This window comes from Patiria miniata, unplaced genomic scaffold, assembly GCF_015706575.1.
Source record: "Patiria miniata isolate m_02_andy unplaced genomic scaffold, ASM1570657v1 HiC_scaffold_7, whole genome shotgun sequence".
NCBI lineage: Eukaryota > Metazoa > Echinodermata > Asteroidea > Valvatida > Asterinidae > Patiria > Patiria miniata.
The window spans coordinates 3,273,475-3,301,321 of record NW_024037074.1 but is presented as its reverse complement, the minus strand read 5'-3'; the positions used below and the strand labels follow the sequence as shown (position 1 = coordinate 3,301,321).

The 27,847-nt window shown below is 39.2% G+C and overlaps 2 protein-coding genes across 2 annotated transcripts in view; both read left to right on the top strand.

Moving 5' to 3' along the window:
- The window catches only part of LOC119746324 (segment polarity protein dishevelled homolog DVL-3-like), a 65,749-nt gene extending 57,607 nt beyond the window's left edge, over nt 1–8,142 (top strand). Inside the window, exons 15-16 of the mRNA XM_038223206.1 lie at nt 523–735; nt 2,377–8,142. Of these exons, the coding sequence (XP_038079134.1) occupies nt 523–735; nt 2,377–2,804 (641 nt within the window). The 3' untranslated portion in view covers nt 2,805–8,142. The remainder of the gene's footprint in view (nt 1–522; nt 736–2,376) is intronic.
- A 1,862-nt stretch (nt 8,143–10,004) lies between these two features.
- LOC119745932 (mitochondrial 2-oxoglutarate/malate carrier protein-like) lies at nt 10,005–23,313 on the top strand. The gene is made up of 11 exons (XM_038222615.1): nt 10,005–10,131; nt 11,510–11,571; nt 12,575–12,665; nt 13,847–13,930; nt 15,532–15,575; nt 16,286–16,364; nt 17,966–18,056; nt 19,196–19,286; nt 20,157–20,256; nt 22,258–22,309; nt 22,590–23,313. The coding sequence occupies exons 1-11, from the start codon at nt 10,049–10,051 to the stop codon at nt 22,749–22,751; spliced, it is 939 nt and encodes a 312-aa protein (XP_038078543.1). The 5' UTR covers nt 10,005–10,048; the 3' UTR covers nt 22,752–23,313.
- Nucleotides 23,314–27,847: the final 4,534 nt, after the last annotated feature.

The following is a 27,847-nucleotide window of genomic DNA, read 5'->3' as shown; positions in this document are numbered from 1 at the left end:
CGACCAACGGCCCATTTCCAATGGTGGTCGGCGACCACCGTTGGAAAAACCTAACTATTTTTCAACTACTGCTCCAAATTTACAATTTATTTTTTTCAGTCCAAAGTTTGTTTGCTATTGGTTACATGTTCATGAACAGGCGCAGGCCAGCTAGACTGGTTCCCTTACCTACAATTTTCCGACATCTATAAATTGATCCATTTTATCGTTAGTGGAGTCAGGGAACCAGACTACTTAAACATTTTTGTTTCTCTTGGTTTTTCAAGCATTTTCGAACACAAAACTTCAAACATGTCAGTTAAACAATATTTGATCTATTATACTAACCCCTCAAATAGTTCATTTCTGAAAATTACAGCAAAAGCCAATGATGTACATTCCCTTTAAGCTCGTAACTTATACTTAGACATCTTTACAGATAAGTCTCAAGTGTGCTGTGAAGGTATATGCTACATTGCAAACAAATTTATGTAGCAATTTTTTTCCAAGTTTGATAATCTAACTGTGTGTGTTTTTTTTTAGACATGGCAGCGCTGTCGCTGGGTGACGACACCCCAGAAGTGGACCAGGACACCCTGGCGCCTCTCCCCCAGCACTGGATGCCCCCCGGCCAGCTACCCCCGAATATACCCACGGCCCCTCCCCTACCCTACCAGCCCATAGGCTATTCCCAGTTTGACACGGCCAGCTACACCAGTTTTGGAAACGGGAGCGTAGGCAGTGCCGGAAGTGGAGGTAAAGTCCGCATTTAATTTCTGCCTTTAAATATGCGAAGTTCAAGGTTCCCAGCCCCTCTGGAGATCTGGGTAAACTTGAAAATGAGATTTCAAGAAAAACTCAGGGAATTTGACAGTGATCCAGAAGGGAAAGGCTTTCGCCAGTTTTGGTGTATGTGTGTCTTTTGTCACGTGTCTAAGTTGTGTCCATTGACTGACTGAAAGGATGGCTATAAGGGGAGAAGGGAGGCCATCACTCGTCAACAAGTTGCCTGTGTATTATCTGATTCTTAGTTGCTTGGCTGTAACCACCTGTCGACTTCTCAGCAACCTAATTAAAGTGAACATATTTCCTCACGAAATTTGGACATTTTAGGGAAAACTCAGCGAATTTTGTTCGTACGGTGCTTGGAACCTTGAATTTTTTTTTGTGAGGTTGAAAACCAAGTATAGCAGGGTTTGAAATTAGCGGTAGCCCGCTAGCCAAATGCTAGTCAAAACAGTGGCGGGATAGTCAAACTATTCCTTAAGTAGCCCGGCTGGCGAGTGAAAAATTATTGGGATACGATATTCCTGAACGTACAGGAAGAAATAAATCATTAAATTTAGAAAGAAAACCCCATCAATTTGTGTCTGATTTTATCAACTGTTTTAAAAGGTTAAATTATTAGATCTGTTTATTAAAAACACTGACAAAATTGCCTCAGAATCGAGTCTGAAAATACGCCATTTGTATTTGAGATAAGAAAAAAATGCGGGCTAGTGAAAATGCCCGCAGGCTAGTTAAGAGTCCGTTTCAGTAGCCCGGCTGGCTAGTGAACAAAAAAGTTAAGGTGGAACCCTGTTATAGTGAAGTGCCTTACCTGTGGACACCAGCCCTGAATCCTCTGGTTGAGTTTGAACCTTTGTGTGTTTATCAGTTGAACATTTGACAGGGTGCTTGAATTGCATATTAGGTTACCGAGGTTCAAACCCAACAAGATGATAATGTTACAAGCAAGGCACTTTGTCATAATAAGTTTTCAACTTCAACTAAAAGGCCGCACCTTGTTTCAGAGTTTGCTGTTTAGTTGTAAAAACTGGACTCCCTGATTTGGAAGCTTCCTGAACCTGCCATGATCCATCACTGTGCAGTCACCCAATGGAGCACTGGTTAGACTTGCAAATAAGTGGGACATCAATGCCCGTTGCAAAATAATAAGTGGCAACCCTGAATGGCCCGGACTATTACTTCATGCGAATGCGTTGCGAATTTGACGTCACGAAGCCTTCGATGCGAAATTCGCCGGAGTTGAAATGTGTTCAACTTTTGCGAGTTTGCAGCACGAAAACCTGCCCTGACGTCACAAATTTACATTTGCTTTCCCGCCGAGTATGAACCAGCCTTATGTTAACTTGGTTGTAAAGTTAGCAACATTTAGAGGAGTTAGTTTCAAATCCGCAACCCCAAAATTGTTTTGTCGTGGACATCTTAAAAAGGTTTTCCCAGCATTTGTGGATAGTTTCATTTTCCTCAGCAAGGTATTGATGTTTACTATTTTAAAAAAAATTCAAGTGCAATCATTAATTATTATTCATTATTCAAGTGCAATCATTAATTATTATTCATTATTCAAATGCAATCATTAATTATTATTCATTATTCATTTGCCCGTTACAGGAAGCAGTGGTTCAGGCCACAGCCAAGACCACAAGGACCGGAAAGGCCGCAGCAAAGGCAGCTCTGGCAGCGAATCAGACGCCACCTCCATCATCAGCCGGTCAACGGCGAGAGGGGACCTACCCATGCGTGCCGACGGCTCCCTGCGAGGAGACACGCCCCCTATGTCCGTCAACTCCATGCCCATGGGCGTGGCCATCCCCCCGATGGGTCAAATGACAGGTATCGGGCCGGCAGGACCCAACCTACCCCCTGCGCCCCCCGTCATGGGCCAGGCGGTGCCCCCGATGATTGGGCCCGGGCCCGGTCAGCACACCGTGCCCATGCCCAGGCAGCTTGGGTCTATGCCGGAGGACTTATCGGGCAGTAGGCAGTCCTTCCGGATGGCCATGGGTAATCCCTGTGAATTCTTTGTGGATGTTATGTGAGGGGGCGGGGTTGGGCGGGGCCGGTTGGATGAGGGCGTGGTCATTTGGAAAAAAGCAATCCTGCTGAACGTCCGTTGGGTCATTCCTTCAAATGCTTTGTAGATGTATTTGAGGGGCGGGGCCAAGCGGAGTGCATTAGGGCGTGGTCAGTCCGGCAGTGGGTAGTCCTTCCAAATAACCACATCTGATCCCTTCAAATTCGTCATGGATGTTATGTGAAGGGTGGGGCAGGGGCGTGGTCTGTGAGTTGTCTCGTCAAGTGTTGTGCACACACCTGTCAATGCCTTGTCACCCCGTCGTTCATTCATTGTCATGTTGTCTTGTATCCACTCTTGCATGTCATTTTCTCCTTTCCTCCTCCGTCCATTTTCGTAGAGCTGCCTGTTAAAAAAAAATTATTTTCAAATACGCTCAGCAGTATTTTTCTTTCTTATTTTTTCCTTGTAATTTTGCATGAAATTTTGCCAGGAGGCAGACTTGTACGTTGTGCATTTTTTATTTTGACTGATAAGTGTAAAAAAAAAACTCCCCAATATTTTGCTTAGTGAGTTGTTCTGCTCGTACCTTTTTTATTTTTGTTCCTACATTTATTTTCTGAAGTTGTCCCTTTTCTTTTTATCTAAATGCATAACAGCTGGTCGAAAATCGTCTACTCAGTCAAGTTATTATTTAAATCTTTTATTTTCTTTTTTCAAACTTATGAAAATGTTTCTGGATTGCAATTTGTTTCCTATATATTGCAAAGTTTTGTCTCAACAAATAACAGTTCAGTATCAATGAAATTAAAAAACAAAAATAACCACTTCACGGAGCTGAGAAGCAACTCAAATTTAGCCAGGCAGAAAAGTATTTCAAACAAAAAGCCAAAAGCATCCAAATTGCTCCATGTTCAAGTAAAGGTACAATATATCAGAGCAGAAAAACTTGCTAAGCAAATACAATTGAAGCTAAAAAAGCTGGCTACCAACACTTAAGTGTATTTTTGTGTGTGCTGGTGTAGGAAGTGAACCGGTGAAATGTGCTAAGCCAAAATAAATCTGCTGAGCTAAATTATTCTGGGGTTTTTTTTTGGCAGCTCTCTGAAAATGGGACGCTCGGGCTCTTGGTCTCATCCCTTTTTTTTGTCTTTTTCTTCCTGTTTTTCCATCTCAATTTCCAGGGCTCGCACAGGCCAGCGAGATTGCAAGAATGTAACGTTGGTTGCCGGGGAGTTCACAAGGTAAAAAAACACAAAAAAAGGAAAAAATAAACAAATCAGCGACCAGCCCTTCTAGCTCTCCGGATGCTGTAAAAAAAAAAAAAGAAAAAAAAAAAGGAAATTCATGTGAAAATTGTTCGAGCTGCATTAGTTGCGTAGATGTAAACGTGGAGGTTACATGCTGTGTGGCAGTCTCATTCCCCCTCCCCCCCCCAGCATTTCGTAGACCATTGTCACTGTTTAAAAGAGTCTAACATTCCACATTGTGGCAATGAAACTTTCAAATATAACAACCCAAAAAAAAAACCTTTCACAATTTTGCCCACAAATGCAGCTTTTGCAGCCCTGTCACTTTTTCTGTCTGTCTTTCTTTCTTTCTGTGTGTGTTTTTTCTTCTTCCCTATGTCTTTGTCACACTTGAATGTGTCGGTCTACTTGTTAGTAAATATCTCCATTGTGCGATCTATTTTCTTTCCTTTTCTTCATCTTCCTGTGTTGACCAAAAAAAAAAGGTGTATTCATTAAAGGACAGCAGTAGAGGGCGCTGTTTCAAATCCACATACATTTTTTTGGTTCCACGTGTAGAATCACTTGTAATGGCCACATGTTTGATTGTCATCCGTGTTTTTTTAGGAATTTGCTACAAGTAGAACGCTTGTTGGCAAAAGACTCATTCATTAAGCCCCTCCCCCGTTTGGGTTTTGACCAATCACGGCTGCGATTGATGGCTGGCATGGGGGCACAAAAGTCCGACATGCGCGCACGTGCGCATAACAGGCACGGCTGTAAATGCTGTGTGGCATTGGGGATGCACACGTATTGTTGCGCAGTGGGCGGGACTATCGCCTGAAATCGTAACTTTGTTGCTATGCATCATGGGATTGATCCATATCCCATCATGCACCACAGTAGATTCCCACTTGGCCCGTAAAGCACAAACGGGAAATGAGATTGTGATTTTGCTACACTACAAATATGTGGATTTGAGTAGAGTCTGAGCCCTGTACTGCTGTTCTGATTTAATAATCATGTCAAGTTGATACGCACATTTGTCAGTTGACAGTGTATTTTTGCCCACTTGGACAAACAGCTCAAAGCAGTTGTTGGTAACCCTCAGGTTTTCCCATAGGAAAACATGTAAAAAAGCTGTGCACCAGTGTTGGCATGTTGGTTTCTTGTATACCATGAAAACCAGTTTGCTTCACAGTTCATGTGACTTGTTTTGCCTTCTGCAAGTAACCACTGTAAAATTTTGTAGTCTGAGAGAATAAAGCACACCAAAACTATTCACAGAGTATTCACTTTGGTTAAAAAAGAGAGAGAGCAAAAGAAAGTAAAGAAACATCTGTATTTAAGACTCATTTGATGGAACGTCACTGCAGATTTTTGTGTTAGTTGTGTACAAAAGTGTATTATTTAAAATGGAAACAAGTGTACAAGCTGAGACATTTTTACGCTTCTAATTTACAAGAGTAAGGAAAAATTTGGGTTTTTGGGTAGGTGTTTAGGAGGAAGTAAGTTGTGAGATTTTTGTGGCTGAGATCATGCAGATTAATGTTATTTATGCAAAATGGTGCAGCCAAGTTTCCATCAATGACATTTAAGGCCACAATTTGTACTGTAGCTGTCTCATCTTCATTTGTTGGCATGCTTTTTTTCCCAACATTTTTCAAACCTGCATGGCGACCGTCTTTTCAATTTTCCACCATGACCTGTATAAACCAAAGCACAGCCAACTGTGTCAGAAATAGTCTGGTACCCACTAGAAGTGCTCCAGTTTGTCATTGTCTTTGCTTTACTTAAGCATTTGGCACAAGACCAAGATGGCTGCCGCATTGTGTCATCTAGTTCAGTAGTGCATATATGTTTTGATGCATTTTTGTCTACTGCCAATCTTTTTTGCTAATTAGATTTTTTAAGAAACAAATCTGCCACAAGTTTTTAAATGTCTAAAACGATGTTTTAATAATGTACATGCCGTTTTTGGTTTTACATAATACGTAATCTCTTTTACATGAAATCACATTTTGACGAGCCAACAGTTTCTCTCACATTTTAAAGAAACGTTAAATGCTACAATTTTTAGAATGACGAAATGTCCTCACGAGGACACAAAAATTGTTAAATCAAGTTTGTACTTCGTGTGATTGAACATAGAAATTGTACATGTCTAACTGTATTCAATGATTATTAATGATAGCAGATTTTAAAATGAATAAGAAAATTGTCTGTTTTGTTTGAATTTTTTTTTATTAAAAAAAAAAAAATCAGTATTTGTAATTATTATAATGCACTTGTTATTGTAATTCATGAATAAAGGGTATAGCAAAGATCAAGATTTAGTCCTTTGATAGAACATGCAATCTCCAGTACTAACTGGTTCATAAAATAAAAAAAAACATCTTGAGACATTTCAATTTTCCCCTACCAGTCTCACAAAACTTAATATTCAGTACTGTCAGGAGTTTAAGAAATGGGGTACTCCAGGGGCCAACTCGCAAACAGACAAAAAATTGCCAAAATTATGTTTGTGATTAGAATTGTGTTCCGCTCTTTTAACTGTAGATGTTTTGCCGCCTCTGTACATAGAGCTGTTATATTTGGTTCGGGGGGGGGGGGGGGGGACTAACTGTGTTCAAGGAACAAACTTTGTGTACTTTTTATTGTAAGATGGTTTTCATGACTTTGAGCATCCATAGTTTCAAACAGCGCCCCAAATGTTTTAAGTTAATGCACAGTGCCGTTCTTATCTGTGTAGAAATGCATGTTTTTATATGTATGATGTAAATAAGTATTGGCTAGTTTTCTTTTAAGGAAAATCATATAAAAAAACGTTGTTACTTTTGGAGTCCTATTTATTGGGTAATGTACAGACATGATCAGTGTCAGTTTAATATATTTAGGAATCATTACCAGGGGGTAGGACAAATCACGTAACATTTCTCTCTCGAAAAAGGTTTTTTTTTTTAAATGCAGCGGACTTTTGCTGTAATTATTAGTAGCGATTGCATATCCTTCAGTATTCAAGGGAAAACTCGAAAATTGCCTGTTCATCTGAGAAAAGAAATGGTGTGTTTCAGTTTGGTGTCCTTCAAATTTATGCAATTTAGGGAACGAAGTTGTCGTGCAGGAATACATTCAGCACTGATTAGACCACAGAAAAATATTCCTAATAATTCTTACAAAAGGAATCATGTAAACAAGCAAATTACTTTATTAATGTAACATAGTTTAAAAACAATGTCGACTGCCAATCAAGTTAAGGATATTTGTTTGATATAGTTCAGTATTTTTTTTCCTGCCGATATTTTTTTTGTCCGTCATGAAAAAGAAGAGTAATAATGTTCTAGACGTAGATTTTGCAAAGATAGTTGTACTAAAAAAAGAAGACTTGTACTGTAGATCTCACATCAGGAGCTGAGTGTGTGAGTTTCTGTGTTCAAGGTCGATGTCTATTCCTTTTATGTCACCGCAGTACCAATAATATTCCGTTATTTACGTCCAGCTGTTTTGGCTTTGTTGTAAATTTCAACGCAGAAACATTTTGAAATGTGATCACCTGTAGTGTGCTCTTCTTGCTGCTCAAAAAAGCAAAGCCATTCACATATCAAAGAATTAGCATTTGCTGGAAAACATTGTAATTTTGCATAGCTTTTTGGCCTTCATTTACATGGGGCAATTTGTAATAATATACAGTTTCATGTACGAGTACTTGTGTAAATTTGGTGCAAGTAGTTAATACGTACTGTTTGCCAAATTTGGTTCGCAGTCCTGCGTTCTAAACATAGCTCGGAAATGCAATAAAGGTTGCTGGATGCAATACAGAAAATCTCAATCACCGTTCGTATTAAAGTTCTTAACAATCCGACAATATTTAGAGAATTGAAAAAAACATCTAAAGCTCAGTTGGAACAAAGCATCATCAACGACTATAAAGGAATACACATCAGCCAGATGATGTCGACGCCCAGTTGTGTTTTACCAAAGACGTAAATAAACAAAAGAAAACAGGCTTTAATACGGCCTTGCCTGTTTTTTGTTGTTTGCTTTTTTGTTTTTGTTCATTTTTTTTTGTAAAGAATAATTATTATGTAGTTAAAGAGCTCGGTATCTGAGTAATAAGTAAACACGATGAAAAAAGAAAGAAAGTTGGTGTGGAATTTGTTTCTTTGATGTGTCAGTGAATGTGATCAGAAGTGTTATGACCATGTGTATGAGTTCAAGTATTCAGGGGCAGATGCATCAGCTTTACTTCCGGACACTGGGCTCCGCAAAATTAAGGGGGGGGGGGCTTGTACTGTACTTGTAATGAAGTCCTGCTCAAATCCAACATTATTAACTCTATATTTTAGCACGATCCTATACGTAAGGATAAACGACTCGCCCAACTCCTGGCTAGAGTCGTGAAAACAGCCCGTACTGGTGGCAAATACCATGAATGCTTTTCAACAAAGACCACTGGGCGCTGTGGCTTTCAGATTAGCAAGGCTCTGCGCCCGATCTGGCGTCAAAGTCTGTCAAGCCAGCGAATTATATTTTGAATATTCATGAGTCTACGTTTTTGGTCTTTATTATAGGCCTAAGACGTAATGACGTCACACTTTGTTTACATGTGCGCTTTCCTATGTAGTAGACGGACCCCACTTTATTTGGCGTCCCGACTTCGCTCCCATAGGAAAGCGCATATGTAAACAAAGCCATTACGTCATAACGTCTCAGGTCTAACTACATAACCATGGTAATGCCGAGCACAATATCTTTAGTTTTAAGATGAACAATGAAATGCCGCTTTTGTTTCATAGGTTCGGGATCATATCATCTTTTAATAAAAGCCTAATAAAAAACAAAATTTGGGTAAACGGTGTTCTCGACATTTGACGTTTATTTCCCGGGTAAATACTTCATCTATGACGAGAAAAACTGCACAATACCATCTGTTATATCCTGAAGTATTTATTTTTAACAATCTTGGAACAATTATATCTTAAATAAGGAGTAGTTTTACTTACAGTTTTATGAATATTTTAGATGTCATGCAAAAAAAAACAACACAATGGCACACTTTGAAAGTTCGCGATTACGCGCCAACGGGCATTAATGCCCGGACTCGTGCGTCTAGACAAGTCCAGTGCATTTGTACTAGCGCTTAACACTGTTTATCTTGGTGTCTGGGATCCGTGATTACATGATAGTGTACAAATACCCCCCCCCCCCCTCCTCCCCAACCCATGGCTTGTCCGTACTTTGGGCACAGGCAAATGAACAGTACACTTGTTTTTTTTGGGTGTCAGAGAAGGGGTGGGATGTAGCATTACTTTTTCTTGAGTTCCTATGGAAAAACCAAGTGTTTGACAGACTTGGGGGTAACCCCCCCCCCTTCCCGGATCTGCGCCTATGATATCGCCATTACAAGTTCATGAGAACTCGTCAAACAACAAAATGATATTACCGAATCAACTTAGTGTTTCAACCGTGAATAACAATCAAAATGGGTCAACGCTCAATGCATTCTTTGTTTAGACCAATAAGTTGCGAAATACCAAATGTATTCTTCTCAAACTTCGACCATTAATATTTCATGATGTGTCACATCACATTCAGAAATTTTATTTGAAATTGCTGAGAATTACAGAAAAAAAACCAGTACAAATACTTAGCACAAAAAACATAATGGGTTAAACCTGGAAAATACATTTCGAATGAACGTCATGATACATAACAAGTCGGGTGGCAAGTAACGATTTACTGATTGCAATCTCGTTCATCCCAGTCAGATCATGGTCAGATGGAATTGTGCCCAATTTGTGGGGTGATAGCATTGTGTTCCTTTTATCCCTTTTTCTAAAGATCCTCTTCTGGGGTGATGTTTTTCTATTGTTAAAATAGTGGGGTGATGTGTTCTGAAAGGAACATCACCCACAAGTATGGTATGGTCAGAGCGAGATAAGAGGGGCACAATTTTTGTATTGTTAGAGAGGCCTATTATTAAGGGCGCAGCATGAACTGTACGTTCCAAATCACATAATACCGGGGATGCAATTTCAAGATGGCGACGTCCACGAACGCAAAACCAGCGGCACCCGTGCAGCTTCCCAAACCTGTAAAATTCCTCTTCGGAGGTTTGGCTGGGTAAGTTGAAGTTGTCAGATAGTTAGGCGGCTATTTGCAGATAATATTTCTCTCATGACATAAGTTTTACAATATCGAAAAGGCCGTCTACCACGTCTACTTTTGTAAGATTTGTTAGCAATACAAATGTTAATTGCATTCATTTCGTTAAAAAAAATTGCGTGTTTTTTTTTTTTACATTTGTTTGCCTCTCTTTTGTTTTGGTCAAGTTCGGGCGTCTGTGTAGTTGCAGACCCTGTTCCTGTAATGGAAGGAAAAGCTACTTCTAAACTTGGAAAGAACAATTTTTGTTTAGGGGGGGGGGGGGGGGGGTCCGGGAGTGCGTCGACTTGGCGATTGTGAAGTGTAGGGCCCGGTTCCTATAAGGGAACAAAATCCACTTTAAAATTATTGGACCTACCAAACCAGTTGGCGACATTCTCAATAAACAGGTATGTCATAGATTAGAGGGCAGGGTTTTGATCTTTTGAGGGACAATTGGGGGTAAAATGACGATAACAGCGCAGCGACAACACCGACCCGAAAATGAAGAGGGCGATCACCGCGCGATGTACCGTGAGAACGCACGGCGCGCTGAATCGCAAGGTACCAACCGCGCAGGAAAATCGTGATTTCTACCCCAAGAATATGTTGAAAATTGCAAAACGGGTGTCACTAGAATTGAAAAAAGTCTGCTTTTGATTGTAAAGGTGATTTTTGAGCAATAAAAAACATTTTGGACTCTCATTTGAACAAAATAAAACAGGGGCCCTACACTTCACGATCGCCGTCGACTTTACCCTAACTCCTGTTGTCTGGAGATCCCTTTAAATATATAAGTAATAAATAAGTAAATAAATAAAAATAAACTCCCTATCATAATTTACTAGGAGTAGGAAGGAACCATACCCATCCTGGCAAATTCCAACACCCACATGGGAAATTGTAAACACACACTGTTGGACTTAGTTTCTGGAGGTGTGCCAAACCCAATGTAGAAGACTATAACTTTAGGGTACTGTAGCTATCCCATCAGATTTCAACAAAACCTGTTGTTCGGCTTTGACGGGTTAAGTTCAGTTAGGGTTAAAGTTGCATTCAAATTCCACTTTATTATTTTATGCAGTTGGATTCACCAAAATAGCTGGCAATGAATTAGAATTGCAATTAGAGGGAAAGTATGGTAATAATGTAGTTTAGGAACCTGTTCTTATAAGAAAAACAGTAAACACAATGCCTTCGCTATTAAAAACTTATGATTTCTGAATAGTGTTCCTTCTGTATACTAAATAAGTGCTATTTCATCAATTTAAAAAAAAAACGTCATTAGGCCTATACCTGAATCTCAGCTCGTCTGACAAATTTGTGTGTATTTTTGTTTGTCATTGTGTTTGTGCAGGATGGCAGCAACTGTCTTTGTACAGCCCTTGGATCTGGTGAAGAATCGCATGCAAATGAGTGGTAAGTTTTGCTCCACTGAGTAGCTGGTAGGTATATCTTTGCTTACCTACCAGCAAGTCTGGTTAAACCAGGCATGAACATTTTTCTCGGATCAGCTGGTTCCCTCATTTTTTTCCTCAATTAAAAATTGAAAAACACATTGCAAAGCCTTGTAAGTAAGATGTGAGGCTTTGCATGGTGGAGATACTAAATGATAAAAGGTTTGCGGAAACACCATGTGCGAATAATTTCTCAACGTCGGGTTTATACCTCTGGTTCTTTTCAGAACCATTCTCTTAGTTGAGAAATTATTCGCACATGGTGTTTCCGCAAACCTTTCATCATAAAGCCTTGTAAAATCTTTTTGTTACTTTCCAGTTGCATGTTGTTAAATTTGATTCAGAGCTCCCACTTTTATCAAGAATTATAAAAAAAATCACAATCTTGTTCACACAATGGTTGCATAAATCCTGTGCTTAAAATTAATTATATTTGTAGAACAGGAAACAACTCTGAATCTCAAAAACAGTTATTGAATGGAAATGATCTAAAGCCAAATTCAATATTTGGAAAAGATACAATCTTCTTTTTTTTCATGTATATATTTCAAATTTGTCTAAGTTCATCATTAATTAACCGAGGCCCATTTTGCTAGGAACCATCCTCAATCCTCCAAAATTTTGCACTAATGTTCCAATGAAGGATACCCAGCTTCTCAATCCTTCAAAATAGACAGACAGTCCTGCCTCAAAAAAATTCATTCGTCCTCAATCCTCCAAAAGTCTCCTCCTTATCAAACACCATTCATCCTCAATCCTCCAAAATCCTCATGTGCTAAAACACCATTCATCCTCAATCCTCCATAATCCTCATGTATCTCAAACACCATTCATCCTCAAGCCTCCAAAATACTCTAAAACCGCCATGAGGATTTTAGAGGATTGAGGAGGGTTATGGTTTAAATATGTGAATTTCTCAGAAATGTTCTGCTTTCTGAGTGACAAATTTTCTCAAAACTCAACAGGTGAGGGCGGGGGATCAAGAATGTACAAAACCAGCGGCCATGCCATCAAAGCTATCATATCCAACGAGGGGTTCTTTGGAATGTACAACGGGTAAAGTTGCTCAAAAAAACATTTTATCCACCCCAACTCTCCTAAACCCAAACCCTGCCAATATGCGCACAGTGTTACAGGTGTAAAAAATCTGTGGGACTAGGCCTTTTCACTCTTAACACATATCGGGGTTGATGCGGGGTTGAATACTTGCGGCATTTCACACTTGAAAAGTTTCAACCCTGCTCCAGACCAGGGTTGAGATTTTCAACTCAGGTTGAAAATCTCGCAAGGGTTCAAAACAGTAGTAACTGAGCATGTTAGGCTGGGTTTGCACGAAACCAGTGTAAAACGATGAGGGCTTGAACACGGGGTTAAAAAAATAAAATAAAAAAAAACTCAACCCGGGGCAGCACTGGATTCGCCCAGGGTTGAATTGAACCTGGGTTGAGAGGTTCTAGTGTGAAAAGGGTTTGCTGTATTGAGCCATCAACACCAGTACATAAACAGTCGATTCTGAAACAATAAGAGCTAGTCCCATTGAACAATGCCACAGTTGTATCCTGCTACACATTCAGTGACCACAGACTTTGAGGCAGTTTAGCCTTGAGACTTTTGACCTGATGGATCTTGCTACACTGAGCGACAAGTGTTACATGTTGCTGCGTTTGGCAGGGTTTCTAGCCAAAGTAAAGTATTTTGTATGGACCCTGCTAAATCTAACAATATCCAAATGTTGTTAAAGTGAGAAGCCTGCTGAATTCAACAGGGTCGAATAGCCGGAACGAAAAATCTCTATTCATTGCTTAGATCAACAAAATCCTACAGAAATTGTGCGTGGATTCAGCAAGCCAAGATGTTGAATACAGCAAGCCAAGGGTTGATTCTGTTTTTAAAAACTTGAAAGGTTTAGCTGGTAACAGATACATTGTAAATATCTTCTGTTGTACTTGGCTGCACTCACATGAACTATCTTTTCCAAAAAGTGGGTAAATTATCCGAACAAAAAAACTTAATCTGAACAAAAGGAGTTTATGCTCTGTCAAATTTTGTACATGCAGGTCAGTGTTGGCCAGTCAGTTATTTGTGACTTATTTCAGCCATTACCAATATTCATACCATTGCAATGAGCCTTTCAGTAGGCCAGTGTACCACAGCTGCTGCATACTGTGGTGTCAGGTCGTGCAGTAGTGAATAAACCTGTCAGGGAGAGTTGAAATATTTTGATTTTTGTTCCTCAGATTGTCGGCGGGTTTGCTCCGTCAAGCGACCTACACAACTACCAGGCTGGGGATCTACACCACCCTGTTTGACATGGTTACCGGGTAAGATATCTGTGTAATCTGATTTGAAGCTTAGCATCGTAAGGAGTACAACTTTGGAGAAGTTTGCATGTTATGTGAAATGTGAATAACCCGCCTGCATATGTCAGGAACAAATTGCTTAGAAATTTTTCAGATAAAGAATAAGGAATGTTTTCAATGCCATTTCAAACTGAAAACCAGGCTACATGGAATACCAATACAGATTTCACAGTCACTAAGTATGTGCCTGTTAGATGGCACTCAGGAAAGTTGCAGTTTGTACCTCCAAGCTATAAAGCCTTTTAGAAAACTTCCGGGATTTGACTTTTGGGGTTGGCTACCTGTGTTTTACTTCAATAGGGTAGCCAGTTGCTGTACCACCCGTAAATGCACGCCAGTGTAAAATGTGAAGTGACTATTTTTTAAAAATGGAATTGGTTGTCTGCCAATTCGGGCGATTCACAATGCAGTGCGCCACCAAGAGTTTGCCACGGAGAGTTAATTTTTCCAAGTGTATTGTGGGAGATGGTCGACAAATTTACACCGCGGGACATTTGAAATTGTTAGTTTTTTCGGCCAGAAAGTTTGTAAGAGTGATTCAAATATAATGTTTGCCCTTTTCTTTTCTTTTTATCAATATGGAGTTTTTTGTAAGGCGGCAGAACGCTTTGCCCCAATCTATAGCAAATTAGCTCAAGTTTTCTACTGACACTCGTTCAAATGGGCCATGTTTTGTCGACCGTAAACTTGAAAAATGAACTCTCCATGGCAAACTCTTGGTGGCGCACTGCATTGTGAATTGCCCGAATTCTGGTTCTCTTCTCATGAGAAATGTTGTGCCAACCTTTCAGCTATTATATTGTATTATATATTAGCAAATCTGTGAACAAAAGTTTCTGCTTAGCAGCCCCTTTGGGCTCTGTGTGCCAACAAGAGAGGGCGTTTTTTTTACCACTTTTGAGAGCTCCATGGATGGGACGAAACTTGTGAGCATACTGCTCTGCATGTGTATTGTGCGAAGTATGCACAACTAGTATTATTTCGAATGAGCACAGAACCAAAGTGTCTTGCGTGATCGTCAGGCATCGTTGGCAGTGCATTCTTGGTACCTGGTTGGTACTTGGTTGGTTCTTCTCCTAAGGACTTCCACAAGGGAGTATAACTAAGAGGGCAGGAACACCAGGGCAAACCCCTTCTCTTAGCGATAAGTGTTACTGGATTCTTTTACGGCCTTATACAACACACGGGACCTTTGGGTCCCATCCAAAGGACGAAGCAATAATGGTTAAGTGCCTTGCTCAAGGGCACAAGTGTCCGGGCCCGGGCTCGAACCCACGCCACTGTTGCCTCTGAAACACCAGAGCATGAGTCCGGTGCTCTGAACCGCTAGGCCATGACACTCCACTCGAGTGTCTCCCGGCCCAGTGGTCTCCCCCAACTCTCCCTTTGTTACCGTTGAGGGCGTACTTGTGCAAGAAGCCCATTGACGCCAGCTAGTAAGTGGTCACATCTCAACTTCCTTTGGAAACGGAGACTAACAATATTGGAACAGTTAAAAAAAAATCCTATTGGAATTGAAACAAGTTATAAAATATTCAGATTTTGTACTTTTTCCCTTGCAGGCCGGATGGGAAACCACCAAACTTTTTCATGAAGGCAGTAATAGGTAAGGACTGTTCATTTACATAGGCTCTACTATATTTCAAAGATACAGTGCGCTATAATTTTTCGATAGAATAGTATTTTTCAAAGACAAGGAACACTTGTATACAAATATTGACTGCTTTGAGTGGTGTAGTAAAACTAGCCTCCCGAGTTAATCCATGAAGCATTCTATTTTTCCCAAGGCGAAGCAGAGAGAAAATAGAATGCTCCATGGATCACCGAGGGAGGCTTGTTTTCCTTCGCCACGAGACAAAACAGTCAATATATGTTTTATAACACCTCTTCCACAGATTCTGCTTGATTTTAAAAGATTACTGATTTTGTAATCTGAATACAATTAAAACTAACTTCTATTTGAACACAAAACTAGTTGAAAATTAACTTGCACTTTTCCAAACTACCCCTTCACAAAATGTTTGAACCCAGCTGTGTAGCGTAGCACTAGCACTTGGGAACAAGACGCGCAACGTGCAACACACACATCGTATGCTTTTGCACACAATGTGTGTAGTACTTTGGTTGCTAATGGTATAGTACTATGGTTGCTACGGGTAAAGTACTTTTGGTCATGCGCAGCAAGATAGTAAAAATAGCAAATACCATGTGACTCGCTCTTAGCCAATCAAGATACAGAATCTGTGGGAGAGGTGTTATAATACATTTTACTGACTTGTGGTGTAATTATCAAAAATTGTCCCTTTGTTTTCTCAGGTATGTCAGCAGGAGCTACTGGAGCTTTCGTTGGGACTCCTGCAGAAATCTCTCTCATCAGAATGACATCTGATGGCAGGTAAGAAATCTGCCCCCCAAAAAGGGGATTTAGGTATTCACAACAATTGTTTTAGAAATTTTAGAAAAAACCTACCTTCAATAAAGTAGGCATTTTTCTGATCTTTGGCCTTCTTTTTCAGATTTGAGTAAACTTTGACTTTTTTAGGGGCCTCGTTCTAGATAAGTTGACAAGTTCTAGATAAGTTGATGAGTTCTAGATAAGTTGATGAGTTCTAGATAAGTTGATGAGTTCTAGATAAGTTAATGAGTTCAAGTTGATGAGTTCTAGATAAGTTAATGAGTTCTAGATAAGTTGATGATTTCTACATAAGTTGATGAGTTATAGATATTAGTTGATGAGTTCTAGATAAGTTGATGAGTTCTAGATAAGTTGATGAGTTCTAGATAAGTTGATGAGTTCTAGATAAGTTGATGATTTCTACATAAGTTGATGAGTTCTAGATAAGTTGATGAGTTCTAGATAAGTTGCTGAGTTCTAGATAAGTTGATGAGTTCTAGATAAGTTGATGAGTTCTAGATAAGTTGACGAGTTCTAGATAAGTTGATGAGTTCTAGATAAGTTGATGAGTTCTAGATTAGTTGATGAGTTCTAGATAAGTTGATGAGTTCTAGATAAGTTGATGAGTTCTAGATAAGTTGATGAGTTCTAGATAAGTTGATGATTTCTACATAAGTTGATGAGTTCTAGATAAGTTGATGAGTTCTAGATAAGTTAATGAGTTCTAGATAAGTTGATGAGTTCTAGATAAGTTAATGAGTTCTAGATAAGTTGATGATTTCTACATAAGTTGATGAGTTATAGATATTAGTTGACAAGTTCTAGACAAGTTGATGAGTTCTAGATAAGTTGGTGAGTTCTAGATAAGTTGATGAGTTCTAGATAAGTTGGTGAGTTCTAGATAAGTTGATGAGTTCTAGATAAGTTGATGAGTTCTAGATCAGTTGATGAGTTCTAGACAAGTTGGTGAGTTCTAGATAAGTTGATGAGTTCTAGATAAGTTGATGAGTTCTAGATAAGTTGATGAGTTCTAGATAAGTTGATGAGTTCTAGATAAGTTGATGAGTTCTAGATAAGTTGATGAGTTCTAGATAAGTTGATGAGTTCTAGATAAGTTGATGAGTTCTAGATAAGTTGATGATTTCTACATAAGTTGATGAGTTCTAGATAAGATAATGAGTTCTAGACAAGTTGATGAGTTCTAGATAAGTTGATGAGTTCTAGATAAGTTGATGAGTTCTAGACAAGATGATGAGTTCTAGACAAGTTGATGAGTTCTAGACAAGTTGATGAGTTCTGGACAAATTGATGAGTTGTAGATAAGTTGCCGGTGGAATCATTCACTCCGTCCAGAAGAAGCTCTGCATTTTGTCCCGGACATGCTCCAGTGAAATTTTCATTAGCAACTGCTTGACTCGCCAATACTGATAAATTGATTGCGGGAAGATTGCAGGGAAGTTGTTCAGAATCCTAAACAATGATCTCCAACTTGTCCGGAACTTGTCCTGGGTGTGAATTACAGAAAGGTAAAATCAGCTGTGATTGGAAGGACTGTTTTGATTGCTTTTACAATCGTGTGTTTGTGTGTTATTTTGTTTTAGGTTACCTGTCAATGAGAGAAGAGGTTACACCAGCGTGTTCAATGCCCTGGCTAGGATAACAAAGGAAGAGGGTCTCGTCACACTATGGAGGGTCAGTATACGCCATGAAAAAAAAACTGATAGAGTTTGTGCAAATGGTTGGATTCATATTTGATGAAATTCCCAAGAAACAATTATTGAACTTATATATGAATGTTGGGAAAGATTCCCATATCTGGCCATCACTTGACACCCTGTGCACAAACCGTGTGAGACTGGTCTGAACATTTCTAAGTGTTTTCTCAGTAAATACACTCTGATATTTTCCTTGCTAAATCTGACTTTTTAGGACCTATTATCACTTTCTGATGGCTGATAGGTCACTGAAGGGAAAAATTAGTGATGGCCAGATATGGGAATCTTCCCAAATGTTGTGGCAACATTTTTCTTCAAAACGACCTGATGTCCCTACTCCCTATTCTGTATGTATAAAGTGTCAATGTCTGTGAACCAGTGTTGCGTTCTTTTACTCTATAAACTTTATGCAAAACAAGCCCTCGACTCTAACAATGGATAACACTGTGACTCCTAGTCACACTAGTGCCATTTCTCACTGTTGTCTTCAAGATGTACACGGACATTTCTTCATGGGGAGTCAGGTTGGCATTGTGACCCGTGTTCAATTCCTGCCCTGGCCATATGTGACCTGTTCTGTCAAAAGCAGACGCTTTCTGGGCAGAGGTTGAAAATAAGATAGGGCCAAAAAAACGCTGTGGGGGTGATTTTTTTTTATTTTCTAATTTTTGCATATTTGTAATCTTGAACATGTCTAAAATATAATATAAAAGTTTGAAACCCTAATTTGAACTCTTAATATAGTATTTTTGATGATTTGTTAAGGCATATCAGTTAAAGAAATGTCTGTTTTGTGACATTCGTGGCCATTTTCTCCGTTTTCTACTTTTCGACACAATGAACTTAAAAATAGCATAATTTTGCCCAGGAATGACCGGTTTCAAAAAATAAACCACCTATTCAAAGGAAAATGTACATATTTTAACAATATGCAAATATCTCATTGTTGACCTTATGCCCAGAAAAGTCTGATTTTGACAGAACAGGTCACATATGTGGATTGGGTTTTTCAGTCCCTACCTGATTCCCAAGAATATTCTTGCAGGGTTTTCCTGTAAGATGTCAGCCCCCTGTATTTTATTTATATTCAACTGTTTCCCGTCGTCTTCTGTCTAGGGATGTGGTCCGACAATAGCCAGAGCCATGGTGGTCAACGCTGCCCAACTAGCTTCCTACTCTCAAGCCAAGCAATTTCTCATGGGAACAGGCGAGTCAAAATGCATTTACATTTAGGTATTAACCCTGTCAGATGCAACACAGTGCATCAGGTGTGAAAGCCGGCTGTAGCTGCCTTGAGCTATCAACAGCAGTGCAAGAACAGCTGATTCTAAAACAAAGTATTTCTATTTTGTCTTCTTTTTCCTACCCTTTTTTCACTTTGCTCCTACTGTCCCCCTTTTTTCTTGAAATTCAACATTTTTCCATTTTTTTGGTCCCACAACTCCTAAAAGTGAAATCTCATTGAATATTTTTCATAACAGTGTTACACACTGTATGTCATACATGTATGTAAATCACACAATGAAGGGCTTGGGCGCAGGAGTACTGCAACTGTACTTCCAAGAGCTTAGTTGAGGATGGAGCACAAGTGTTGTGAGTACAGAACATGCAAAATAAGGCTCATGGTACTGTGGACGTAGATGAAGAAAAGTACAAAATTATGTAAAGTTGGGACTTCATCATCCTTCACAGTGTATTTTGTACTGCGACTGTCATACAAACCAGTGGCACATCCAGGATTTGGCTTTTGGGGGGCTCAACATTTTTAATTTTTTTTTCTATTTTTTTAGAAAATTTGCCGAATATTTTTTTTTTTTGGGGGGGGGGACTATTTTGACATTGGTGGCGTCACTTACACCCCTACTCGAAAATAGGCCACAAACATATCACAAATAAAAAATTACTCAAAAAAAAAAACAACTACAGATCCATGTTCTTTTGTTTACAAAGAAACTTGAGACTTGAGTACATTAGTCTTTGTTGTTTGTTCCAATTTGAAACTTGTGAAATCTTGGTGTGGTCATTCATAGTTGGAATACTGATTTTTTTCACTTTGGTTTTTTTGGTCAAAATAAAGGTTACTTCCAAGATAATATTGTGTGTCACTTTGGGGCTAGTATGATCAGCGGCCTCGTCACAACAATCGCATCCATGCCCGTAGATATTGCAAAAACAAGGTAAGATTACACATTACTTTGGTTATAATAACTGAACAGAGTGACAGTAGTAACTCCTAAAATCCTTTTTTTTTGCAGAGGGCTAGCGTATAGTCCTCTTTGTAACCATAGAGCTATATTAAATTACTAGAGCACTGACTCGTGTACAAAGTGATGCCTGCTGGGCGCATCCATGTTTGTGCACAAACCTATGGAATATTCGAAATTGTTTACCTTTTTTTTGTACGGCTATTTGCATATCTGGGTTTGTATTCTATACAGGTGCGTTATCAAAGCTGATGCGCCCAAAATCGCAACGCACGATCAGCAAATGAGCGTTTTTTTTTGCTATACGCAAACAGCGCAATGCGTGCGCGTTTCCGCTGCAGATGGTTACCGTGATTTTTTTTTAAACCGTCGTGACGCGCTTAAGTTGTTTGCGTATGTTCCACTTGCGCCTTTTGAAAGTACACTTTCAAAATTCATTCCATCTAATTTCATCATGTTCTACGAACACGCACATGAATTCAAAATGTCTGTGCCCAGGATGGCTTCAAAGCATCTTCGCGTCCAAAAATGAGGAGTTAGCGCTCTAGTAGTGTAATATAGCTCTATGTTTGTACCTTACTGACTCACTGACTGACCGTCACTTGTAAGCTGGGCAGTGCTATTGTATAGGAATACCCAGTGACAGCAACGAATGGGCTAAATCTGGCGCATTGTGTAGACCAGACCATGAAAAGACTTCCAGTGAATAGCCATTCTGAATTAGAAATAATCGGAAATTAGAAATGACTAGGTGTATTATAATTAGTTTAAGGTTGAACGAAGAAATTGACCAGAGCTGGGTTTGAACCTGCCACCTCTGGATAACCATTCCGGTGCTCTACCAACTGAGCTGTCTATATATTTTATTGATTTATTTTTTTTACCAGGGTAGCCCCATCAATTGTCAATGAACTGTTCTCCCTGGGGGCCCTGGATTACATAAAAAAACATGATATAGTAATGACAAAAAATACAAAAAACACAATAAAAGACATAATGAATACATTACCATAAGATGACCCAAGGAATTAAAACCACACAAAAATAAAGCCCTAGATTAAAACAGACGATGTATAGATAAACAGATTTAAAATGGAACATTATTCCCAAATTTAAAAAAATGCATTATCTTGTTTAAAAATGAAAGTATGAGTTATCGCTTGTCCCTTGTCCATTAAAAGGCAACTGTTCTTAAAATACAAACCATATATAAAACCCACACCACTCCCCAAGAACCATAAATAAATCCCAGCGAGATTTGGCCAGGATTGTAGAAGCCATAAACCCGTATATGCCATGTAGCCGGAGACCACGCCCAAAGTCATGATGCCAGCAACTTAAACAATGTTGCAAGCCCGGGAAATAACAAACTGGGATCAGTCAGAGAGGATACGGCTTTTTAGTACAAATCTTCAAAGAAACCACAAAGAAAAACTGACTGACTGGTGCCTCTGCAAACAAAGAAATTGACTAAATAGGCAGCCGCCAACATAGGGCTGGATAGCTCAGTTGGTAGAGCACTGGCATGGCAGTCCTGAGGTCGCAGGTTCAAACCCTGCTCTCGTTAAATTTCTTTGTTGAACCTTAAAATGAGTCAAATTTTGTGGGCTCTGTGACCAGTTGTACTAGGCTTGTTTGTTCTGTTTTTTTTTTCAGCTTTTATCCTGCCAGATTTGACACTTGTATTACTTGTGATTGACTTACAAGTTTGTTATTATAAAAGAAAAGTCGGGCGTAGAGTACAGGGGAGATTTGGTGCAATGTCTCGCCGCTGTACATCAAAAATATAAGGCAGCCGTACACTGTGTCTGATATATCCAGTCCTCAAGTTTTGTGTGACTGTTAACTTGGTTGCATTTGTTTTGTTAAGAGAGATTTATATTTTAGGATATAAATAAAGTGGATAAAACACTTCAATTTAATATAAAAGTGTAACTGAAACTACAATGCATCTCCCTTCTTTTGTTTTACCAGAATCCAGAACATGAGGGTTATTGACGGCAAACCGGAATACTCTGGCGCAATTGTAAGTTGGAATCGTTAGTTTCTTGTTGATGTCACTCCCAAGTGTTTTTCTACCGAGGCAAAAAGCCAGTCACTCCTCTCTCTGCTGTTAAACACTTTTGGAAAAGCACATGTAAATTGTGCATTTATTGCGTAGTGCGTGTTGCACAGCTTGTAATGGTCTTCTGAGCTCGGAAAATAAGGCTAAATGGGGGCAAAAGGGCCCCACTGCCAACCCCCAACCCCCTGCTGTATATGCCACTGGACCTACAAATTTGACAGCATTTCTTGTTGACCCACAGGACGTACTAAGACGCACCATCGGTAAAGAGGGTATCTTCAGCCTGTGGAAGGGCTTCACGCCCTACTACACCCGCCTCGGCCCCCACACGGTACTCACCTTCATCTTCTTAGAGCAGCTCAACAGGTTGTACCGGGTCAAGTATGCCAAACCTAGAGAGTGAAGCGGGAAAAACCCGGACATCACGTCAAAGTTTATCTACTGCCCCTAACCCCACCTTGTGTGTCCCCTGGTTGTAAAAACAGGTGCTGATGAGGCCATCATTTTAGAATAGACCATTATCATGTTGCGGCAATCTTGATTTTTTTCCCCATTCAAATCAACATAACCAAAGCGAGGCTGGAAAGAAAAATAGTCTGGTTCCTTTTTGCATAAAAACATTACCATTCAGTACTGTTATTGGATACAGGGAACATGACTGAAATGGTGGCAGCATGATAAAGGTCTATGGAGACAACTCGGCGAATGGAAATGCATTAGAATGTAGAGAGACAGAGTCAGTTAAGTATTTACGCATAAAAGTCACCATGAATCTCCCCTTGACAGATAACATTTGATGAGAAATAATGAATCCCTTGGTTCGATTGTAGTTAATTGTTGCGGTGTCACTACATATACATGTTTACAGTCTAAATTCTAAAATATTATATGAACATACTTATGTTTAAAATCTGATGTTATGTAGACATCCCCTTTTTGTGAGGGTTGGAGGGTGAAATTTAGTACTGTATATTTTTTGGGGGGTGGGGGTGTCTAGTTTTCTAGTATGAAGATCAGACATTCACGTGAGCAAAGCCATGGTTGAACACCTGATATATCGTAGCATGTCAAATTTATGCGACCCCGCGCGCCAACCATTCAGAGTGGTCTTAAGAGACTGACGTCTTTCCATCAGAAATGTGGACTAAGCTGTGGATTGGTCAATTATGATTTCATGTTTTTGTAATACAACAATGGGTTACAGAAGACCCGATAGAAGGCGCTCGCTGAATGGTCAGAATCTTAAGGTCAAGACCAATGATCTTTAAGCGCCGAAGGCGCAAGATGGGGAACTCCATAGAAATTGCGAAATCGTCATGGACGCCATTCCAGTAAGCAAACCATTGTGAAAACCATTGTTTGCACAATGGTTTGCTTCGAGTAAGCAAACCATTGTGCAAACAATGGTTTGCACAATGGTTTGCTTGCTCAAATGGCGCCCATGGCGATTTCGCAATTTCTATGGAGTTCCCCATCTTGCGCCTTCGGCGCTATAAGATCTTTGGTCAAGACACAGACGTGTTTTGCATAAATAATCACTCCCCCCCCCCCTAAAAAAAATAAAAAATAAACTACAGTTACTCAATTTAATGTGAGTATTATAAATGTTTGATTTGAAGACCCAATCCTCCTGGTACAGATTTCAAGGGATGCTCAAGTTTTGTTAGTTTCCACAAAAGCCAGAAAATTGTTTGATGGAACTAAAATGTGTGCTGAGATCTGATTGGCTCATAGTGTGACTTTGTAATGTACGCATCCAGTGATTGGTTGTTGGAAAATAAGCAAGCAAGCTTTAGTTATAACCGACACATTTGGTAGAAGTAGTATTGTCCTCAGATTAGGCCAAAAAAATAGTTCTGCTTACGTTCTCCCTACCTACCCTATGTTTTTCATGGGAAAAAATGAAGGAAAAAACTACCCAAAACCATCAATTACTACCTTTTACCCTTGACTACAAGCAGACACCTCCACATGATCTTTATACAAACCAAATTGGCCTCCCCCCCAAAAAAAATCCCTACCTATCACATTTTCATATGCCATGTAATCGGGAGCATTACTATTTTGGGGGGGGGGGGCCTTATGTTAAATGAATATTCTATTGACTGTTTATATGTGGAGCTATCGATTAGTTAAGACAAATAAGTACAATTGTGATACTTATATTACCAGCCTATTGTATAGTATTTTTATCATAGAAGAGTGTTCCTGATTGGCTAAACTAGATTTTTGAAATATTTACAGAACCTGATTGGTCCAAATATCCTCCTTTTAAAAACATACGTTAATGTTTTATCATTGTAAGTTAACTTCTCATTTAACATACTATATCAGGGCTGGAATTTTCAAAAGTACTAAAAACTGCCAGTTCGCAATGGAAGTATGTGTTAACATTTGCATACTTAATTTCTGGATGTTAAGCACTTAATACTTAGAAGACATGCAGTGTGTATGGTGCTAAAGGCATATACTTTTCCAGTGAATAAAGATGAGATAACAGTGCTCTGAAAAAAAAAGAAAAACACATGTCAGGGTGTTTTAAGTGTTCCACTGTTTTGGCCCTTAAAGGGAATATACAACATTTACCTTTGCTGTAATTTTCGAAAAATGGATGGATTTGGGGTTAGTATTTTATAGAAAATTGTACACTGACTTGTTTTTGAAGTTTTGTGTTCGATAGATGCATGCAAAACCGAGAAAAAAAACACCCCAAAACAAAAACACTTAAGATGAAACGGAGCAATTTATCGACTTCAGAGAATTGTAAGGTCAGGGAACCAGTTTAGCTGGGTTGTACCCGTTCGTAGGTGTGTAATCGATTGCAAACAAAATGCAGACTAACTAAATATGGTAAATTGGTGGGCAGCATTTGAAAAATACAATTTTTTTTCCAAATTGGTACAAAAATACCACTTTTCTTGCAAATGTCAGCACACCAGGTGCCATACTTTTATATGATGCTTTAAACTCATTCCCTAACAATCCAGTAGGGTTTTTCATATTAATTTGGTAGTTTTTTTTTGTTGATGTTCGCAAATGTAATATCCCTTTAACAGGAGAGTGAACAGTACTTCATTCTCTGCCAGGTTAATTTATTCCCATCAAATTAATATCTGAAATTTAGAGAGAGAAAAAAAAAGATATTGAATATAGTAGTTAAGATCATACAACGGCTGAATTATTGTGATATTAAAAATTATTAATTTCGGTGTTTTTTTCTAGTTTACTTTTTAGCTTGCTTGAATATTTGTGAAGTTAAGATAAAATAAAATTGTAATGAAACCAAGTTATTATTATTTTGTGGTGATAAAGGATTTTGTATAACTACCCTAGCACAGGCTCTTGTGTGTTTATATTTATTATTTCCAAGGGGAGGATTTACAAGAGCGATATTTTCAAGTCGGAGCCTTGGGGGGGGGGGGGGGGGTTCCACTTTAGCTTCATGGTTGGACATGTCACTTTTCAGTGTTATTCTTTAAACACTAACAAACACCCTACCCGCAATTGCGGTCAATTTCGAAATTCTTGATGCAAATTTGGACGATATATCATTACAGTGCAATGTGTTTTAAATTTATTGAGTTCCCGTCCTTCAATAAGTTTGTTAACATCGCGAATGGACAGACTGAAGGCCAGTTGGGAGCAGTGAATATGTAGCGCGCGCCCTCTTTTGCAAGAATTGACGATAAATACGGAGTGTCCTTACACTGAAATTTCCTTCAGTTCTATTAAATTCGTCTTTCACAGATACTGTCAATTTTCGAAATTCTTGTGTCGAACATCATGGCAAAATATTGGAAGAAATATCATGTCAATACGTTGTGTGTTTTTTTTTTTTTTGAGTTTCCGTCGCGAGTGGACAGAAGTCGGCGCGTTGTGAGCAGTGTTTAAAGGGATATTTCGACGAAAATATAAGGTAAATTCGCTCAAATGTTAATTTTTATTTTCGAGATATCGATGGTTTTGCCCAAACTCATTAAAAAAATTTTTTTTTTCAATTCTGGCCGAAAAATGAAATTACTTGAAAATTGCTGGAAAGATGCCTAAAGGGTACTAGAACACATTCCAAGTCGACTTTTGGACAGATGTCCTATTTAAAAGGGAAATTTCGTCAAAAATTGAAGGTAAAATCGCTCAAAGGTTAATTTCTTTTTCTCCACAAATCTTCAACATTTAGCAAATTAGAGTTTTGATGGATGTTCCTCTTCCATCCAGAGTGAATTTCTGCGTTGCTTGGAGAAAAGTCCATGTTGACCAAATTTCATTAAAATGTAAGGTCATTCAACCCCTTGCATTTTTTTTAAAATTTTGGCCGAGAAATGAAATTGCTTGAAACTTGCCGGGAAGATGCTCAATAGGGCCCTAAAACACATTACAACACGATTTTTGAACAGATGTGCTATTTAAAAGGGAAATTGCATCCAGATGAATTTTACGTTGCTTAAATTTCATTAAAAATGTAAGGTTAACCAAGGGCGGATCCAGAACACAATTTTTGGGGGGGGCCAAAAAATTTTTTGGTTCCCCCCAAAAAGTGGGTCAAAAAAATTACGGCGTGGGGTTCGGGGCCCGCTTAAGGGCCCCGAAAAATTTTTGGATTTTAGATGTTCTGTGGTGTGATCTGAGTCGATTTCTGACCACTTTAACCAATGTTTTTTTTGAGGAAAAGATGGTGGTGTACTCATTGCCCAGCCTTTATTGCTATGTCAAAAAGTGGGTCAAAAAAATTACGGCGTGGGGTTCGGGGCCCGCTTAAGGGCCCCGAAAATTTTTTGGATTCTAGATGCTCTGTGGTGCGATCTGAGGCAATTTCTGACCACTTTAACCAATGTTTTTTTTTTGAGGAAAAGATGGTGGTGTACTCATTGCCTGCCGTTATTGCGATGTCACATAAAAAAAAAAAAATTGATTTCGTTTTGGGGGGGCCATGGCCCCCTTTGGCCCCCCCCCCCTGGATCCGCCCTTGAGGTTAACCCGCTTGCATTTTTTTTTTCAATTTGGGCCGAAAAATGAAATTGCTTGAAACATGCTGGGAAGATGTCTTAAGGGCCCTCAAGCACATGCCAGCTCGATTTTTGGACAGATGTGCTATACAAAAGGGAAATTTCGTCGAAAATTTAAGGTAAAATCGCTCAAATGCTAAATTCTTTTTCTCCACAAATCGATGCTTTTTGCCCAAATCTTCAGAATTGTGCATGTTAGAGTATAGATTGATGTTCCTCTTGGATGAATTTCTGCGTTGCTTGAAGACAAATCCATTGAATTATATTAAATTCTTCTTCAACAGTTACTGTCAATTTCCAAAATTCTTGTGTCAAATATCATGGCAAAATATTAGGCGGAATATAATTTCAAAACAATGTGTTTTTCTTGAGTTTTCGTTCTAACAATAACTGTGTTTACATCTCCAATGGACAGAGGTACGGTCGGTCGGCGTGGGATCATGTCAGCCAACCCAGAACGTTGGTGGCGCCCTTTGTCACCCAGACGACACATCAA

Excerpts from the sequence above, each read along its gene's own strand:
- LOC119745932 (XM_038222615.1), top strand. The coding sequence starts at position 10,049 with ATGGCGACGTCCACGAACGCAAAACCAGCGGCACCCGTGCAGCTTCCC. Across the intron at positions 15,576-16,285 it reads TTTCATGAAGGCAGTAATAG|GTATGTCAGCAGGAGCTACT; the intron begins GTAAGGACTGTT and ends TTGTTTTCTCAG. Across the intron at positions 19,287-20,156 it reads GCAATTTCTCATGGGAACAG|GTTACTTCCAAGATAATATT; the intron begins GCGAGTCAAAAT and ends GTCAAAATAAAG.